General features: G+C 38.1%; 1 protein-coding gene across 6 annotated transcripts in view; it reads left to right on the top strand.

The window, feature by feature from the left end:
* Nucleotides 1–20: 20 nt before the first annotated feature.
* Nucleotides 21–18,100, top strand: part of CENPK (centromere protein K) — a 97,744-nt gene continuing 79,664 nt past the window's right edge. For 2 of the 6 annotated variants that reach the window (XR_007726440.1, XM_050793786.1), the window contains exons 1-5: nucleotides 31–91; nucleotides 1,597–1,698; nucleotides 7,892–8,041; nucleotides 10,300–10,356; nucleotides 11,210–11,282. Coding sequence is in view for 5 of the 6 variants with exons in the window: in XM_050793786.1 (XP_050649743.1) it covers nucleotides 7,931–8,041; nucleotides 10,300–10,356; nucleotides 11,210–11,282 (241 nt within the window). In the remaining variant the exon portion in view is untranslated. Of the gene's footprint in view, nucleotides 92–1,596; nucleotides 1,699–7,891; nucleotides 8,042–10,299; nucleotides 10,392–11,209; nucleotides 11,283–18,100 lie in introns of those variants that run through there. The other 4 variants (XM_050793783.1, XM_050793782.1, XM_050793781.1 and 1 more) reach the window with 4 other exon arrangements.

The following is an 18,100-nucleotide window of genomic DNA, read 5'->3' on the forward strand; positions in this document are numbered from 1 at the left end:
CCAATGGGCATGCAGCGCGCGCAGACGTGCGGGGCTGGCAAGCGCTGCCTACGCAGCGCGGAGGCGACCTGGAGTTTGTGGCGCTGTGATGGTAAGAGCTGAGCTGGGTAGGGCGATATAACCGTTGAAGCTTGTGGAGCTCCAGTCGGAGGGTGCAACCCTTACCGCCGGCGAACTGCATACCTGACTTCCAAACCCGGCTTTGAGCCTCGTTTTTCTCGGCTTCCCGCCCGCCAGCGCCAGTTCCAGAACCTCGCCAGTATCTAGAGAAAGATGGAGGGGTGGGGACAGAAGGAAGTGGTTAACTCGCGGGTTTCCTTTCAAATGCACTAGACCTGTTTTGTCTCCTGACCTTTATTCTCTCACACACTCTCTGAAGAAGGTGGTGAGTGCTTGTTACCGTTTCTGGGGGTGGAGTGGAGAAGCAGCTACTTCAAGTAACCAAATGACCTAGGGCAGAACGGGTCACCCTTCTGTCTTCTCCCTGGTATAGGATTTCATCACCTGGCAGTCATCTGAACTCTTTCTCCTCCTTCTCATCTGTCTTCTTCATTTTTAAAAAATTAGGTAAAAAGCACATAACATAAAATTTATGATCTAAATCTCTTTTTAAAAAAATCAAATACAACTTGTCAAAAATGACCTCGGTAAAACACTTTTTTTCTCCGCAGTTACTTTTGCACCAACCCAATAAAATCCTCGTGGTAAATCTCTTCCCTACTTTTGCCTTGAGATAGGCACCACGTACAGGGAGGAACTGCCCCCCATAGTAGGCTCTTTATTTCAAAGGTTCCCATTGTTTGACCATTCTACCTAGCAAGTCTCATTTCTTCTCTGCCCTCTGCTCTCATCAGACTACTTTCTTTTGTGTCTCACAAATTTCCCTTGTTCGTTCATGCCTCCCAGTCTTATGTGTTTATGCTTGAAAGCATCTCCACAGCAATCTAGCCTTCATGTTTACAACTCATTTTTCAGAGACCATGGCAATAATGAGGATGAAGATGATAATGATAATAATAATAATGTAGCTAGTTAACATTTATGAAGCATTATTATGGACTGATTCCTTTATTCTGGGTTGGTTTCTCTAACCTTCACTATCTTGAATTCTGATAGTACTTGCAGGCAGTGGTATATACTTTACCATTTCATAGCACTTCTGACTACCTGAAAGCATATCATGTGTTTAGTTATCCATTCATTTATATTGTCTGCATGAGAATGGAAGCTCTATGAGTACAAAGACTTTTTCACCTACACAGTTAGTGTCTTACCAATGGCATATATTAACATATTTGTTGAATAAATGAATATATTTTAGAATTATGTGGGGTTTTTTTTGCTTATTTCATGTATATTAATCTTTTCCCAATTAATAGTGCAAGTTTCTTTAAGTATAGTATTATCCCTAAATAAAGAGATACTGTTTTTCTTCAATAAATGATTAAGTATTGTAGTCTTAACTGGGGACCTCAAAAGGTTGACTTGTTCCCTTTCCAGGAAGATAGGTTTAAGGATACGAAATATGGGAAGGGGAAAAGTTAAACTCTTAAGTGTGTGTGTTTTAATTAAACAACTGAAATTTATTTCTCACAGGTCTAGAGGCTGGAGATTCAAGATCTCGGCACCATCATTTTCTGGTTCTTTTGATGATCCTCTTCAAGGTTACATACAGCTCACATCTTGCATCCTCAAGTGGTAGAGAGCAAACTATTAAATGTTTCTATATGTTTTTATTCTAATGCCACATTAAATCGCCACGCCAGATAATTTGTTGACTATCCCTCACCCTCCACCCCCACCACATGTGCAGAGTTTTGCATTACTTTTGCATATTGATAATATATTTTAGTGGTCAGTAAAGAAATATTTATGTTTGACTTTTTCACTTAAAAATATTCTAAAATTGATGATGACTGATTTTGGCTTTGTAGACTTTAACTATGTCTTATGGGTATAGCAGATGAGATATTCAGCCTTTTACTAGTTGACATTCAAATTGTTAATAGCAAACACTGATAAAGCTCTTTATATGCTAGCTACATTGCTTTTATATATATATATATATACACACACACACACACACAATTGTCATAACCCTAGGGAATATTTAATGTTATCTTCATTTTATAGGAAAGGAAACTGATGCACAGGAAGTTTAAGTGACTTGCCCAAGTCTCATAGCTTTTAAGTTATCAAAACTGGGATTTAAACCTATATAGTCTGGTTGCAAAGTTCATACCTTTAAAGTTTTTTTTTTTCTTTAAGTAATGCGCCATAATTGTTTAGATTTACGCAGACATATCTATCTTTAGGATTATTCCTAGGAATAGAACGTCTGGGTCAAAAGAAATGCATGTGAAATTTTGATGGATATTATCATACAAAGTGGTTGTTCCACCAACAGTGCAAGCCTCTTATTTCACATGCTTACCAGTGTTATCTCTTACCAATTTTACATTATTGCCATTCTGAATGAAAATTAATGCTTGTTTAATTTGCATTTTCATAAATTATGTATGAGCTTATGAATGTACTTTTTCTGTATTTAAAAGGTATTTGTTTTTTCTTTGAGTTCCTCATTCGTGTCCTTTGCGGGTTTCTGTTGAACTGTTGTGTTGTTTACGTTTTTATTGTAAAAATGCAGACACAAACCCACACAAAATAAATGTAAAGTTTACTAATTATTATGCGGTGAACACCTTACCATCATGCTAGTCAAGAAATAAAACTTTGATAATTACCTCAGAAATCTCTCCATTTGGCCCATCCCAGCTACAACCCTTCTCTCCCTTCCACTCTTCCTCCAAAGTAATTGATATCCTGACTTTTTTGGTAATCTTTTTTTTTTAATTTTTTTTAATAGTGAGTTGTTTGGTTTCTTCTTATGAATTTGTAGGCACTTGTTATACATTCAGGAAATTAGGTCTTGGGTTGCCACATATATTACAAGTATTTCTCCTAAGTTTGGGGGTTTTAAATTTTAACTTTGTTGATGAGATGTTTGTCCATGCAGAATTAAAAAAAAAAAATTTATGTAAAGATTTTAGTTTTGCTTAGAAAGGTGTTTCCTAGTCTAAGATTTAAAACGTTTCTGTGTTTTCTTCCTATTTTTTATGATTTCTATTTTGGGTTTTTTGAGGGAGTGAGGAGTGACGTAAAGATTGAGGTATGAATTTAGACTTATTTTTTTCTCTGCAAGTACTAATCAGTTTGTTAAAAAAAAAAATAAAAGGGAAAGATTTATATGGACTAAAATATACAATTAAAAAACAGTATTATATATAAAATATATATCTATTTGGATTGTTTTTTTCTCCTTGATTTGCATTGTCATCTCTGTCATATGTCATGTGTCCATATGTATGTGAATCTAGAAAGTCAAGAAGGGCTTTGTATTGTGTTCGTTGCTTGATTTGCCTATTTTTGTGCCAATTCTACATTGCCATAATAGTGTAGGGTATGTCCTCCCATCTTATTTTTCATGAGGAGCTTAGGCTAGTTTTAACCCTTTGTACTTCCATGTAAGTTTTAGAATTTGCTTGTCAAGTCCCATAAAGAGAAACAAAAACTCAGGATTTTGGTTAAGATTCAGTAGCTCAACTTGGGGGAGAATTAATGTCTTTACAATGTGGATCTTTCAGTCCATGAATATGATGTATCTTTCCATTTATTTAGGTTTGCCTTAGAACTTCTTGTTAATAAGTTATTGATTAAGCAGTATAAAATGCCGAAGTTCCATATAAATAAAGATATTGAGGAGGCATATTCTGGTTTGCATTCGATGTGGGGTAGACATCCCCATTCTTTATTGCACTGTCTACCTTCTTAAAATTGCCCGGTTTTGAATCTTATGCCACCAGATTTGGTAACCCCCTTCTATTCTTTGCAGGAATCATCTAGCAAGATTGTTTTACTTGCCCTCATTCTTTGAAGATTTTTAGCTCCTGGCTCACTGTTGTCCTTTGCAGTACTACTATCATCATTCTTAGTGATTTTAATATCCTTATAGATGATCCAATAATTTGGCCTCTCTTTTTCTTGACCTTCTCTTCCCTAGTGATTATGTTCTCTCTCTTGTATTAGCTGCTTATTCCTATGACCATTCTTTCACTTTGTCCCTGTCTGTGCCTGTGGTGCTACACCATAGAAGAAAACATAACAACCATGCTCTGGTTTTACTTTAAACTCATGATACTAATCTCAGGTGAGCCTGTAATGCTACTGCTGAATAATCCTGTAACTTTATCCTCTCCCATCTTTTTATATATCTGTTTTATACATCTCTTTTTCCTGTGCCCTTAAACTTGCAATACTTTCTTCCCATCCTTACATAGTTGATGACTGTAGTTACCATTTACTGAGAAAAGAGAAACAATCCACATGGAATTTCTACAAGTTCCTAGCAGCACGTCTACTTACCTACCTACATCTACACTCTTGATATTCTGATGACCCTCCCATTAAAATGCATGAACTGCATGTCCATTTATCTTAAGCCAACCCCTCTACTTATGTACTAGATCCCATTCTTTCTTTTCCCCTTTCTCTCTTGTATTAGTAATATTTCTTTCTTGTATTGTGCCATATAAAGATACTATATTTTCTCCCATCTTTAAAAAAGAAAAAGTCTGTTTTAACCCTATATCTCCCTCCAGTTAGTAACCGTATTTCTCTCTTTTGCTTTAAAGAAAAAAAATTTGTGTGTGTGGTTTTTTGTTTTGTTTTGTTTTTGTTTTTGGTATGGTCTTACGGTCTTGCTTTGTCACCCAGGGTGGAGTGCAGTGGTGTGATCATGGCTCACTGCAGCCTCAGTCTCCTGGGTTCACTGGGCTCAAGGGATCTTCCCACTTCACCTCCTGAGTAGCTGGGATTACAGGCATGTGCTGCCATGCCTGGCTAGAGAAAAAACTCTTGAAAACATTTCATATACTTAATATTTTTAATTCCTTGCCTTCTATTCTTTCTTGAATCCACTCCAATCAGACTTTTATTCTTGCCATTCTTCTAAAACTACTCCTATAAAGGTTATCTGTGGCCTTCATTTTTGTATGTTTACTCCAATAAAATTGTTGTAATAAATTACCCCAGAATGTAGAGGTATAAAACAACTATTTATTATGCTCATGAGTTTTGTGCATTAGAAATGCAGACAGGACACAGCAGGGGCAGCTTCTCTGCTCTACAGTATCTGGAGCCTTGGCTAGAAGATCAAAGCCTAGGGGCTTAATTGTCAGAAATGATCATGTGTATGTCTGGCAGTTGATACTAGCTTTTGTCTGGGAACCTCAGTTCCTTTCCACATGGACTTCATGTGATCTCTTCCTTTTGTGCTACTTTGGGCTTTCTCATAACGTGGTGCCTGGGTTGCAAGGGTGAATGTTCCAAGAAAGAGAAAGCGAGAAGTTAGCTATATTGCCTTTTGTGACTTAGTCTTGAAAGTCATGTGGTGTCATTTTCATTGTATTCTGTTTATAAAGACAGCCACAAAGTCACACTCAGTTTCAAGGGGAGGGGAAAAAGACTCTGCCTCTTGATGGGGGAATACAACCTGAAATATTGCTGTGACTATTTTTAGAAAAAACATTTTGTTCCTCTTTATTACTAAATACATTGTCAGTTCTCTGTAACTTGACCCGTCTCCAGTGTTTGACAGTTATCATTCCTTCCTTGAATACATTCTTGGATTTCAGGGCATCATGTTCTTGATTTTCCTCTTAACTTACTGAGTGCTGCTTCTCAGACTATTCAGTTGGTTCTTACCTCAATAACTCCTGGCCTGAAGATCTCATTTCTAGCTGCACGCTCTTCCTTTTCTTATTTCACCCACCCTCACAACTGTAAGTACAGTCATGTATCACTTAACGGGGATATGTGCTGAGAAATGCATTGTTAGATGATTTCATCATGTGAGCACAAACCTAGATGGTATAACCTACTACACACCTAGGATGAATACTGTAGGTAATTGTAACAGAATGGTATTTTTGTATTTAAACCTTTCTAAACATGTAAAAGGTACAGTAAAAAATATGGTATGAAAGATAAAAAGTGGAACACCTGTCTAGGGCTTTTACCATGAGTGTAGCTTATAGGATTAGAAGTTGCTCTAGATGAGTCAGTGAGTAGTGAGAAGATGTGAAAGCCTAGGACATTACTGTACCTTACTGTAGACTGTAAATACTGTACACTTAGGCTATACTAAATTTATTTTTTAATTATTCAATAATAAATTAACCTTAGTTTGCTGTAAGTTTTTTGCTTTATCTTTTTAATTTTTTAACATTTCAACTCTTTCGTAATAACAGCTTAAAACATAAACATGTTGCATAACTGTGCAACAATATTTCCTTTCTTTTTTTATTTTCTAATTTAGAGACAGAGTTTGTCTCTGTCACCCAGGCTGAAATGCAGTGGTGTGATCATAGCTTACTATAACCTTGAACTCCTTGGCTCAAGTGATCTTCCTGCCCCTGTCTCCTGAGCAGCTAGGACTACAGGACTGTGCCACCTCACCCAGCTAATTTTTAAATTTTCTTTTAGAGAAGGGGGTCTCACTTTGTTGCCAGGCTGTTCTGTAACTCCTGGACTCAAGTGATCCTACCACCTCCTACCACCTTGGCCTCCCAAAGTGGTGTGATTACAGGTGTAAGTCACTGCACCTGGCATATTTTCTTTATGTCTTTTTTTTCTAGCCAATTTATATATTTTTATTTTTTACTTTTTAAGTTTCTTTGCCTAGGCCTAAGGCAGGGTGAGGATCGTCAAGACCTCAGTAGGCAATAGGAATTTTTCAGCTCCGTTGGAACCACTGTTGTATGTGCGGTCTGTGATTGACCAAAATGTCATTATGTAGTGTGTAACTCTTATCTGTGTTATGATGGCTGTCAAATTCATATTTATAGCTCAAAACTTTCCTTTCAACTGCAGACATGTATCTCTAATTGCTTAATCAGCAGCTCCAATAATTGACACCTCAAATGTAGCATATCCTAAACTGAGTTTTTAATCAGCACTCCTCCCATGTTTGCCGAATCTGTCTTTTACCATCTTTCTCACCTCAGTAACTGGCAACGTAATAATTTACTTCTCTCTTTGACAGTCCATATACGTGCTGTTAAGATATTCTGTTGGCTCCGTCTTGAAAATATATCCAGAATTGGACATTCAGTGCTGCTTCTATCAGTATTATCCTGGCCTACATCTTGCTTGGGTCATTGCAGTAACTTTCTAATTGGTTTTCTTGTTTCTGTCCTTACTGCCTATAGTTAACCAGAGTTGTACTGTTAAAATGTAATTCAAATGATTAATTCCTCTATTTGAAACTAATTGCTTATCATCTCAAAGTCCTTAAAATAGCCTACCAAGCCCACATGATCTCATCCCTATTGTCTCTCTGACCTCATATTCAACTCTGTCTTACTTAATCTGCTGTAATCACACCAGCTTCTTCATTACTGTGGAAACATGACAGTCATATTCCTGCCTCAAGGCCTTTGTACTTGCAGTTCCCTCTGCCTGGACCCTCTGCCCCTGTTCATCCCTGTACTTCGTTTCTTTATCTTCTTCATGTCTTCTTACTCAGTTGTCAATTTCTCAGTAACCTTATATCACCACCTTATTTAAAATTATATTGTCCTTGCCCTAGCATTCCCTGTGTTTCTTCCCTGTCTTTTCTCCATGGCACTTATAAATCATTTTATATACTACAGTATATATATGTTCTATTTTTTATTTTGTTGTCTGTTTTCCTTATTTAGAATAAGGTTCACGGTAGGAGGAATTTTTGTCTCTTTTGTTCGTTGCTGTATTCTTATCCCCTAGATGAGTGTCTGGCAGGTAATAAGTGTTCAACCAATACTGCTGAATGAATAAATATTTTTTGCTTTAGTTTTTCTTCTACAGCTAAAAAATCGCAAAGCACATATCAATGAATCAGCAAGATCTAGATCCAGATAGTACTACAGATGTGGGAGATGTTACAAATACTGAAGAAGAACTTATTAGAGAATGTGAAGAAATGTGGAAAGATATGGAAGAAGTAAGTATTAAGAAATAGAAGTGATAATTAATATAAGATGTAAATCAACTTCAATATTAGACTCAGGAAAGAAATGATTGTTGTGCTAGTTTCCAAAAGCCATTATGTATGATAAATATTTATATAGCTCTTAGACCTATAAGCATTCATTCAAGAAACTTTACACTAGATGAGCTATAGAAAGAAAAATTTTGGCAATCCATGCTCCCAAGGAGATTACCATCTTATGGAAACAACAGCCATTATATTATGTTGTAGTACAATATTAGATGTATTATAGAAGTACAAAGACTATGCTTAGGAGAAGTCCTAAACCCAGATGAAGGGGTCAAGGATAGCTTTTTAAAAGAGGTAATTACTGGGATAGGTGCGGTGGCTCACACCCGTAATCCCAGCACTTTGGGAGGCCAAGGCTGGGGGATCATGAGGTAAAGAGATCGAGACCATCCTGGCCAACATGGTGAAACCCTGTCTCTGCTAAAAATACACAAATTAGCTGGGCGTGGTGGTGCATGCCTGTAGTCTCAGCTACTCGGGTGGCTGAGATAGGAGAATTGCTTGAACCCGGGAGGCGGATGTTACAGTGAGCCAAGGTAATGCCACTGCACTCTAGCCTGGTGACAGTGGAGTGAGACTCTGTCCCAAAAAAAAAAAAAGAAAAAGTAATTACTGATTTCATTTCTAAAGAATAATTAGTAGTTAGCCTGTAAAAGTAGAAGTAGTATACAAAGCATGAAGAAGAAAATGTGTAAAAGCTGAGAGAGTTGACAGAACACTAAATAGAATATTATGTATAATGTACATTAGGAGAAGGACTTCTAGGGTAAGAATGGAGAAGTAATCAGGGGCAAGAACATAAAGGATTTTGTTGAGTGTGTACTAATGGGGAGCTACTAAAGGATTTTAAGTATGGAAGTGACATGATCAGATACGCAGTTTGGGAAAATTACTCTGGTGTTTTTGAAGAAAATCGAATGCAGAAGAGTAAGACTACAGATAGAAAGCATTTAGGAAGCTCAAGTAATAGTCCTGGTAAAAAGTAAGGAAGCCCTAAGTATTGTCATTGCAAATAGAAGAGTGGATTCGAGAGATAAGTAGGTAGGATTAGAAGTTAATTGATGTGCAATGGAAGGGATATATGGTTAGTTTTAGGTTCCTGGTTTGGGTCATTGGGTGGTTGATGGGATTATTTCCCCAAATAGAGAATATAGAAGTGGGAAGAACACGTAATTATGAGTGAAAACATAAATTAATTTAGAAAATGTTGTTTGAAATGTATGTACCTTTTCGAAGTTGGTGAGATAGAACTGCCTTTGGTACACTAGAATATGTTGGTGAAAATTTGTTCTACTTAAAGCAAGCTTGTCCAACGCGCGGCCCAGGATGGCTGCGAATGCAGCCCGACACAAACTTTCTGAAAGCATTATGGATTCCTTTTTTTTTTTTTTCGCTCATCAGCTATTGTAATGTATTTTGTGTGTGGCCCAAGACAATTCTTTTTCCAGTGTAGCCCAGGGAAGCCAAAAGATAGGGCACAGATATTTTCAGCATCTTATTCTTCCCAGTAAAGTTTCAGAATTGGGCAAATTAGTGAGGTTTTTCTCTTTTCTTACAATTATTTTTAATATAAATACTTGGTATTTTGTATTATTAATATATTTTCAGGATAATTTTTATAATCCTCCCACCTTTTATGTTTTGCTTCAGGTATTTTTTCAGTATAAAAATTTGGATTTTAAAATTACTTAAAATTTGTATAGAGAAATGCTGCACTACAAATGAGCAGAAATAGAATTTACTCATATTTTATCTCATATAATTATCATGAACAGTTTTGTACTTTTTTAACGGCACAGAAACAATGTCTCCTGAAGGCTTTATTTTCTTAGGATTTCTTAGGATCTTTACTATTTTCTTACTTGTTATTTTTCTATAGTGCTATCCCTCATATTTTTTAATCTCCCACTTCCAGTTATCTGACTTATAATTCATTCTAGCTATTAGTTTTTGTTTGTGTTTTTGTTTTTGTTTTTCTCTTCATTCTAGTGTCTCTTTTTACTTGTGATGTATTCACCTTGGGACTTGTTTGGCTGCCTTAATCGTCCTACTTACAAAGTGAAGAATTTCAACAAACTCTTCTCCATCAGATGTTTGTGGTTTAGAAGAGTGTTATATTGGCCTGGTACAAAAGAGGAGGGGAAGGGAATTTTCTGTGAGTTATCGTGTGTGACTTGCTTTTTTTTACTTTTTAAATCAAGTGTCAGAATAAATTATCACTTACTGGAACCGAAACACTCACTGATTCAAATGCTCAGGTATGAATCTCCTATTTCTTCCTAAAAAATACAAGGTAAGTGGAATTCATTGTATTTTGGAAAAGAAATATATCTGTCTATATTTTTCTCAAGTTTAATAGCTTTGTTAATACCTGTATGCTTAATCATTTGGAAAACTTCTCACTCTTCTTGCTTTAAGAGTTGGGAGAATATTCTAAAAACTTACTAGAACAAGCTATTATAAATAAGAGGTTTTTTTTTTATTATTTGTCTTTTAGCAGCTATACATATATTTAACAACTGAGTAAATTGCTTGTTGGTTGCTATTTTGCTACCTTATTAAAATTAGAAGAAAGACCAGTCCGGCCTACATGGCAAAACCCCGTCATTACCAAAATGCAAAAAAATTAGCTGGTCTTGGTGGTGTGGTCATATGATCCCAGCTACTCAGGAGGCTGAGGCACGAGAATCAGTTGAACCCAGGAGACTGAGGTTGCAGTGAGTTGAGATTGCGCCATTATACTCCAGCCTGGGTGAAAGAGCAAGACTGTCTCAAAAAACAAACAAAAAAATTAGAACAAAGACTGCTAACTTTGTGTTAGGTATAATAGTCACAGATATATTACTATATGTGTCGAATCTGAATTGATTTTACTCTTGGCCTACAAAAAGGACTAAGATATTCATTATAATAATCAGAATTATGGAATTGCTTTAGGAATAGATCAGTGGATCAGTGAAACAGATTAAAAATTAAAATTGCCTCGAGCAGCATGAGAGTTGGGAATGCCAACCCCTTGCAGAGTATTAAAGTATTAAGAATGTTTATATTTTCATCTATGTATAGCTATGAATAGTCCACAGAATATGACTTTGTTTTCTTCTTTTGTAGCTATCATTATTAATTATGCAGGTAAAATGTTTAACCGCTGAACTCAGTCAATGGCAGAAAAAAACACCTGAAAGTAAGATTCTTATTTTAAATTTGAATTTTTTGTAAGCCTATTAATGACAAATTAATTTAATAATTGTAAGAAAAATTACAAGATCCATTTGGCCTTTCCGACATCGCCCAAATTTCAGTGATACTGAGAAGCCACTTATTTTTTTTCTTTCTATAAATTATTTTGTGCTGCTTTTGTTGTTATTGATAAACATATCTTACATTAGATTATAATAAGCTTGATTATGGAGACGTTATTATATCCATTATGTTATCCTCATACACACTTAGACTGCCTTATGCTCACTAGAAATGGTAAATTTTTTTTTTCCCAGTAATCTGAGAGTATTGTTCTTTTTTTTTTTTTTTTTTTTAATTATACTTTAAGTTCTAGAGTACATGTGCACAACGTGCAGGTTTGTAACATATGTATACATGTGCCATGTTGGTGTGCTGCACCCGTTAACTCATCATTTACATTAGGTATATCTCCTAATACTATCCCTCCCTCCTCCCCCATCCCCACAATAGGTCCTGGTGTGTGATGTTCCCCTTCCTGTGTCCAAGTGATCTCACTGTTCAGTTCTCACCTATGAGAGAGAACATGCGATGTTTGGTTTTCTGTTCTTGCGATAGTTTGCTGAGAATGATGGTTTCCAGCTGCATCCATGTACTTACAAAGGACTCGAGCTCATCCTTTTTTATGGCTGCATAATATTCCATGATATATGTATGCCACATTTTCTTAATCCAGTCTGTCACTGATAGACATTTGGGCTGATTCCAAGTCTTTGCTATTGTGAATAGTGCTGCAATAAACATACGTGTGCATGTGTCTTTATAGCAGCATGATTTATAATCCTTTGGGTATATCCCCAGTAATGGGATAACTGGGTCAAATGGTATTTCTAGTTCTAAATCCTTGAGGAATCGCCACACTGTTTTCCACTGTGGTTGAACTAGTTTACAGTCCCACCAACAGTGTAAAAGTGTTCCTGTTTCTCCACATCCTTTCCAGCACCTGTTGGTTCCTGATTTTTTAAATGATTACCATTCTAACTGCTGTGAGATGTTATCTCATTGTGATTTCGACTTGCATTTCTCTGAGAGCGAGTGATAATGAGCATTCTTTCATGTGTCTGTTGGCTGTATGAATGTCTTCTTTTGAGAAGTGTCTGTTCATATCCTTTGCCCACTGTTTGATGGGGTTGTTTTTTTCTTTTAAATTTGTTTGAGTTCATTGTAGGTTCTGTCTATTAGCCCTTTGTCAGATGAGTAGATTGCAAAAATTTTCTCCCATTCTGTAGGTTGCCTGTTCACTCTGATGGTAGTTTCTTTTGCTGTGCAGAAGCTCTTTAGTTTAATGAGATCCCATTTGTCAATTTTGGCTTTTGTTGCCGTTGCTTTTGGTGTTTCAGACATGAAGTCCTTGCCCATGCCTATGTCCTGAATGGTACTACCTAGGTTTTCCTCTAGGATTTTTATGGTATTAGGTCTAACATTTAAGTCTGTAATTCATCTTGAATGAAATTTTGTATAAGGAGTAAGGAAAGGATCCAGTTTCAGCTTTCTACTTATGGCTAGCCAATTTTCCCAGCACCGTTTATTAAATAGGGAATGCTTTCCCCGTTTCTTGTTTTTGTCAGGTTTGTCAAAGATCAGATGGCTGTAGATGTGTGGTATTATTTCTGAGGGCTCTGTTCTGTTCCATTGGTCTATATCTCTGTTTTGGTACCAGTACCATGCTGTTTTGGTTACTGTAGCTTTGTAGTATAGTTTGAAGTCAGGTAGCGTGATGCCTCCAGCTTTGTTCTTTTGGCTTAGGATTGTCCTGGCCATGTGGGGTCTTTTTTGGTTCCATATGAACTTTAAAGCAGTTTTTTCCAATTCTGTGAAGAAAGTCATTGGTAGCTTAATGGGGATGGCATTGAATCTATAAATTACCTTGGGCAATATGGCCATTTTCACAATATTGATTCTTCCTATCCATGAGCATGGTATATTCTTCCATTTGTTTGTGTCCTCTTTTATTTCACTGAGCAGTGGTTTGTAGTTCTTGAAGAGGTCCTTTACATCCCTTGTAAGTTGGATTCCTAGGTATTTTATTCTCTTTGAAGCTATTGTGAATGGGAGTTCATTCATGATTTGGCTCTCTGTTTGTCTGTTACTGGTGTTTAAGAATGCTTGTGATTTTTGCACATTGATTTTGTATCCTGAGACTGCTGAAGTTGCTTAGCAGTTTAAGGAGATTTTGGGCTGAGACGATGGGGTTTTCTAAATATACAATCATGTCGTCTGCAAACAGGGACAATTTGACGACTTCTTTCCCTAACTGAATACCCTTGATTTCTTTCTCTTGCCTGATTGCCCTAGCCAGAACGTCCAACACTATGTTGAATAGGAGTGGTGAGAGAGGGCATCCCTGTCTTGTGCCAGTTTTCAAAGGGAATGCTTCCAGTTTTTCTCCATTCAGTATGATATTGGCTGTGGGTTTTCATAAATAGCTCTTATTATTTTGAGATACGTTCCATCAATACCGAATTTATTGAGAGTTTTTAGCATGAAGAGCTGTTGAATTTTGTCAAAGGCCTTTTCTGCATTTGTTGAGATAATCATGTGGTTTTTGTCTTTGGTTCTGTTTCTGTGCTGGATTATGTTTATTGATTTGCGTATGTTGAACCAGCCTTGCATCCCAGGGATGAAGCCCACTTGATCATAGTGGATAAGCTTTTTGATGTGCTGCTGGATTTGGTTTGCCAGTATTTTATTGAGGATTTTTGCATCAATGTTCATCAGGGATATTGGTCTAAAATTCTCTTTTTTTGTTGTGTCTCTGCCAGGCTTTGGTATCAGGATGATGTTGGCCTCATAAAATGAGTTAGGGAGGATTCCCTCTTTTTCTATTGATTGGAATAGTTTCAGAAGGAATGGTACCAGCTCCTCCTTTTCCCTCTGGTAGAATTCGGCTGTGAATCGGTGTGGTCCTGGACATTTTTTGGTTGGTAGACTATTAATTATTGCCTCAATTTCAGAGCCTGCTATTGGTCTATTCAGGGATTCAACTTCTTCCTGGTTTAGTCTTGGGAGAATGTGAGTGTCCAGGAAATTATCCATTTCTTCTAGATTTTCTAGTTTATTTGCGTAGAGGTGTTTATAGTATTCTCTGATGGTAGTTTGTATTTCTGTGGGGTCGGTGGTGATATCCCCTTTATGATTTTTTATTGCATCTATTTGATTCTTCTCTCTTTTCTTCTTTATTAGTCTTGCTAGCGGTCTATCAATTTATTGATCTTTTCCAAAAACCAGCTCCTGGATTCATTGCTTTTTTTGGAGGGTTTTTTATGTCTCTATCTCCTTCAGTTCTGCTCTGATCTTAGTTATTTCTTGTCTTCTGCTAACTTTTGAATGTGTTTGCTCTTGCTTCTCTAGTTCTTTTAATTGTGATGTTAGGGTGTCAATTTTAGATCTTTCCAGCTTTCTCTTGTGGGCATTTAGTGCTATAAATTTCCCTCTACACACTGTTTTAAATGTGTCCCAGAGATTCTGGTATGTTGTATCTTTGTTCTCATTGGTTTCAAAGAACATCTTTATTTCTGCCTTCATTTCGTTATGTACCCAGTAGTCATTCAGGAGCAGGTTGTTCAGTTTCCATGTAGTTGAGTGGTTTTGATTGAGTTTCTTAGTCCTGAGTTCTAGTTTGATTGCACTGTGGTCTGAGAGACAGTTTGTTATAATTTCTTTTCTTTCACATTTGCTAAGGAGTGCTTTACTTCCAACTATGTGGTCAATTTTAGAATAAGTGCCACGTGGTGCTGAGAAGAATGTATATTCTGTTGATTTTGGGTGGAGAGTTCTGTAGATGTCTATTAGGTCCTCTTGGTGCAGAGTTGAGTTCAATTCCTGGGTATCCTTGTTAACTTTCTGTCTCGTTGATCTGTCTAATGTTGACAGTGGGAAGTTAAAGTCTCCCATTATTATTGTATGGGAGTCTAAGTCTCTTTGTAATTCTCTAAGGACTTGCTTTATGAATCTGGGTGCTCCTGTATTGGGTGCATATATATTTAGGATAGTTAGCTCTTCCCGATGAATTGATCCCTTTACCATTATGTAATGGCCTTCTTTGTCTCTTTTGATCTTTGCTGGTTTAAAGTCTGTTTTATCAGGGACTAGGATTGCAACCCCTACTTTTGTTTGTTTTCCATTTGCTTGGTAGATTTTCCTCCATCCCTTTATTTTGAGTCTACGTGTGTCTCTGCATGTAAGATGGGTCTCCTGAATACAGGAAACTGATGGGTCTTGACTCTTTATCCAATTTGCCAGTCTGTATCTTTTAATTGGATCATTTAGTCCCTTTATATTTAAGGTTAATATTGTTATGTGTGAACTTGATCCTGTCATTATGATGTTAGCTGGTTATTTTGCTCATTAGTTGATGCAGTTGCTTCCTAGCATTGATGGTCTTTACATTTTGGCATGTTTTTGCAATGACTGGTACCTGTTGTTCCTTTCCATGTTTAGTGCTTCTTTCAGAGTCTCTTGTAGGGCAGGCCTGGTGGAGACAAAATCTCTAAGCATTTGCTTGTCTGTAAAGGATTTTTTTTCTCCTTCACTTATGAAGTTTAGTTTGGCTGGATATGAAATTCTGGGTTTAAAATTCTTTTCTTTAAGAATGTTGAATATTGGCCCCCACTCTCTTCTGGCTTGGAGAGTTTCTGCTGAGAGATCTGCTGTTAGTCTGATGGGCTTCCCTTTGTGTGTAACCCAACCTTTCTCTCTGGCTGCCCTTAACATTTTTTCCCTCATTTCAACTTTGGTGAATCTGACAATTATGTGTCTTGGAGTTGCTCTTCTCGAGGAGTATTTTTGTGGCATTCTCTGTATTTCCTGAATTTGAATGTTGGCCTGCCTTACTAGGTTGGGGAAGTTCTCCTGGATGATATCCTACAGAGTGTTTTCCAACTTGGTTCCGTTTTCCCCGTCACTTTCACACACACCAATCAGATGTAGATTTGGTCTTTTCACATTATCCCATGCGTCTTGGAGGCTTTGTTAATTTCTGGTACTTTTTTACTCTTTTTTTCTCTACACTTCTCTTCTCGCTTCATTTCATTCATTTGATGTTCAATCGCTGATACTCTTTCTTCCAGTTGATCGAGTCAGTTACTGAAGCTTGTGCATTTGTCACGTAGTTCTCGTGTCATGGTTTTTATCTCTATCAGTTCTTTAAGGTGTTCTCTGCATTGATTATTCTAGTTATCCATTCATCCATTCTTTTTTCAAGGCGTTTAGTTTCTTTGCGCTGGTTACGTAGTTCCTCCTTTAGCTCTGAGAAGGTTGATCAACCGAAGCCTTCTTCTCTCAACTCGTCAAAGTCATTCTCCGTCCAGCTTTGTTCCGTGGCTGGCAATGAGCTGCGTTCCTTTGGAGGGGGAGATGCGCTCTGATTTTTTGAATTTCCAGCTTTTCTGCCCTGCTTTTTCCCCATCTTTGTGGTTTTGTCTGCCTTTGGTCTTTGATGTTGGTGACGTACTGGTGGGGTTTTGATGTGGGTGTCCTTTCTGTTCGTTAGTTTTCCTTCTAACAGTCAGGACCCGCAGCTGCACATCTGTTGGAGTTTGCTTGAGGTCCACTCCAGACCCTGTTTGCCTGGGTATCAGCAGCAGAGGCTGCAGAAGATAAAATATTGCTAAACAGCAAGTGTTGCTGTCTGATTCTTGCTCTGGAAGCTTTGTCTCAGGGGTGTACTCAGCCGTGTGAGGTGTGAGGTGTCGGTCTGCACCTAGTGGGTGGTGTCTCCCAGTTAGGCTACTCAGGGGTTAGTGACCCACTTGAGCAGGCAGTCTGTCCGTTCTCAGATCTCAACCTCTGTGCTGGGAGAACCACTGTTCTCTTCAAAGCTGTCACACAGGGTCGTTTACATCTGCAGAGGTTTCTGCTGCCTTTTGTTTAGCTATGCCGTGTCCCCAGAGGTGGAGTCTACGGAGACAGGCAGGCTTCCTTGAGCTGGGGTGGGCTCCACCCAATTCGAGCTTCCCGGCAGCTTTGTTTACCTACTTAAGCCTCAGCCATGGCGGGCACCCCTCCCCCAGCCTCGCTGCCACCTTGCAGTTAGATCTCAGACTGCTGTGCTGGCAATGAGGGAGGCTCCGTGGGTGTGGGACCCTCTGGGCCAGGTGTGGGATCTAATCTCCTAGTGTGCTGTTTGCTAAGACCCTTGGTAAAGCACAGTATTAAGGTGGGAGTTACCCGATTTTCCAGGTGTTGTGTGTCTCAGTTTCCCTTGGCTAGGAAAAGGAATTCCCTTCCCCCTTGCACTTCCCAGGTGAGGGCATGCCTCGCCCTGCTTCAACTATCTCTGGTCGGGCTGCACCCGCTGACCAGCACCGACTGTCTGACATGCCCCACTGAGATGAACCCGGTACCTCAGTTGAAAATGCAGAAATCACCTGTCTTCTCTGTCGCTGACGGTGGGAGCTGGAGGCTGGAGCTGTTCCTATTCTGCCATCTTGTCTGCCCCCCTAGAAGAGGTTTTTTTTTTTTTTTTTTTTTTTAAAGACAGGGTCTCATCGTGTTGCTCAGGCTGGAGTGCAGTGGCACAAGCATGGCTCACTGTAGCCCCGATCTCCTGGGTTCAAGTGATCCTCCCACCTCAGCCTCCTGAGTAGCTAGGACTGCAAGTGTGCACCACCATGCCTGGTTAGTGGTTAATTTTCTTATTTTTTTGTAAAGATGGGGCTTTATCCTGTTACCCAGGCTGGTCTTGCACTCCTGGATTCAAGGGATCCTCCTTCCTTGGCTTACAGGCTTTGCCAGTAAATTGTTTCTGAATGAATGAGATTT

The sequence above is a fragment of the Macaca thibetana genome, chromosome 6 (assembly GCF_024542745.1).
Source record: "Macaca thibetana thibetana isolate TM-01 chromosome 6, ASM2454274v1, whole genome shotgun sequence".
Taxonomy (NCBI): Eukaryota; Metazoa; Chordata; class Mammalia; order Primates; family Cercopithecidae; genus Macaca; species Macaca thibetana.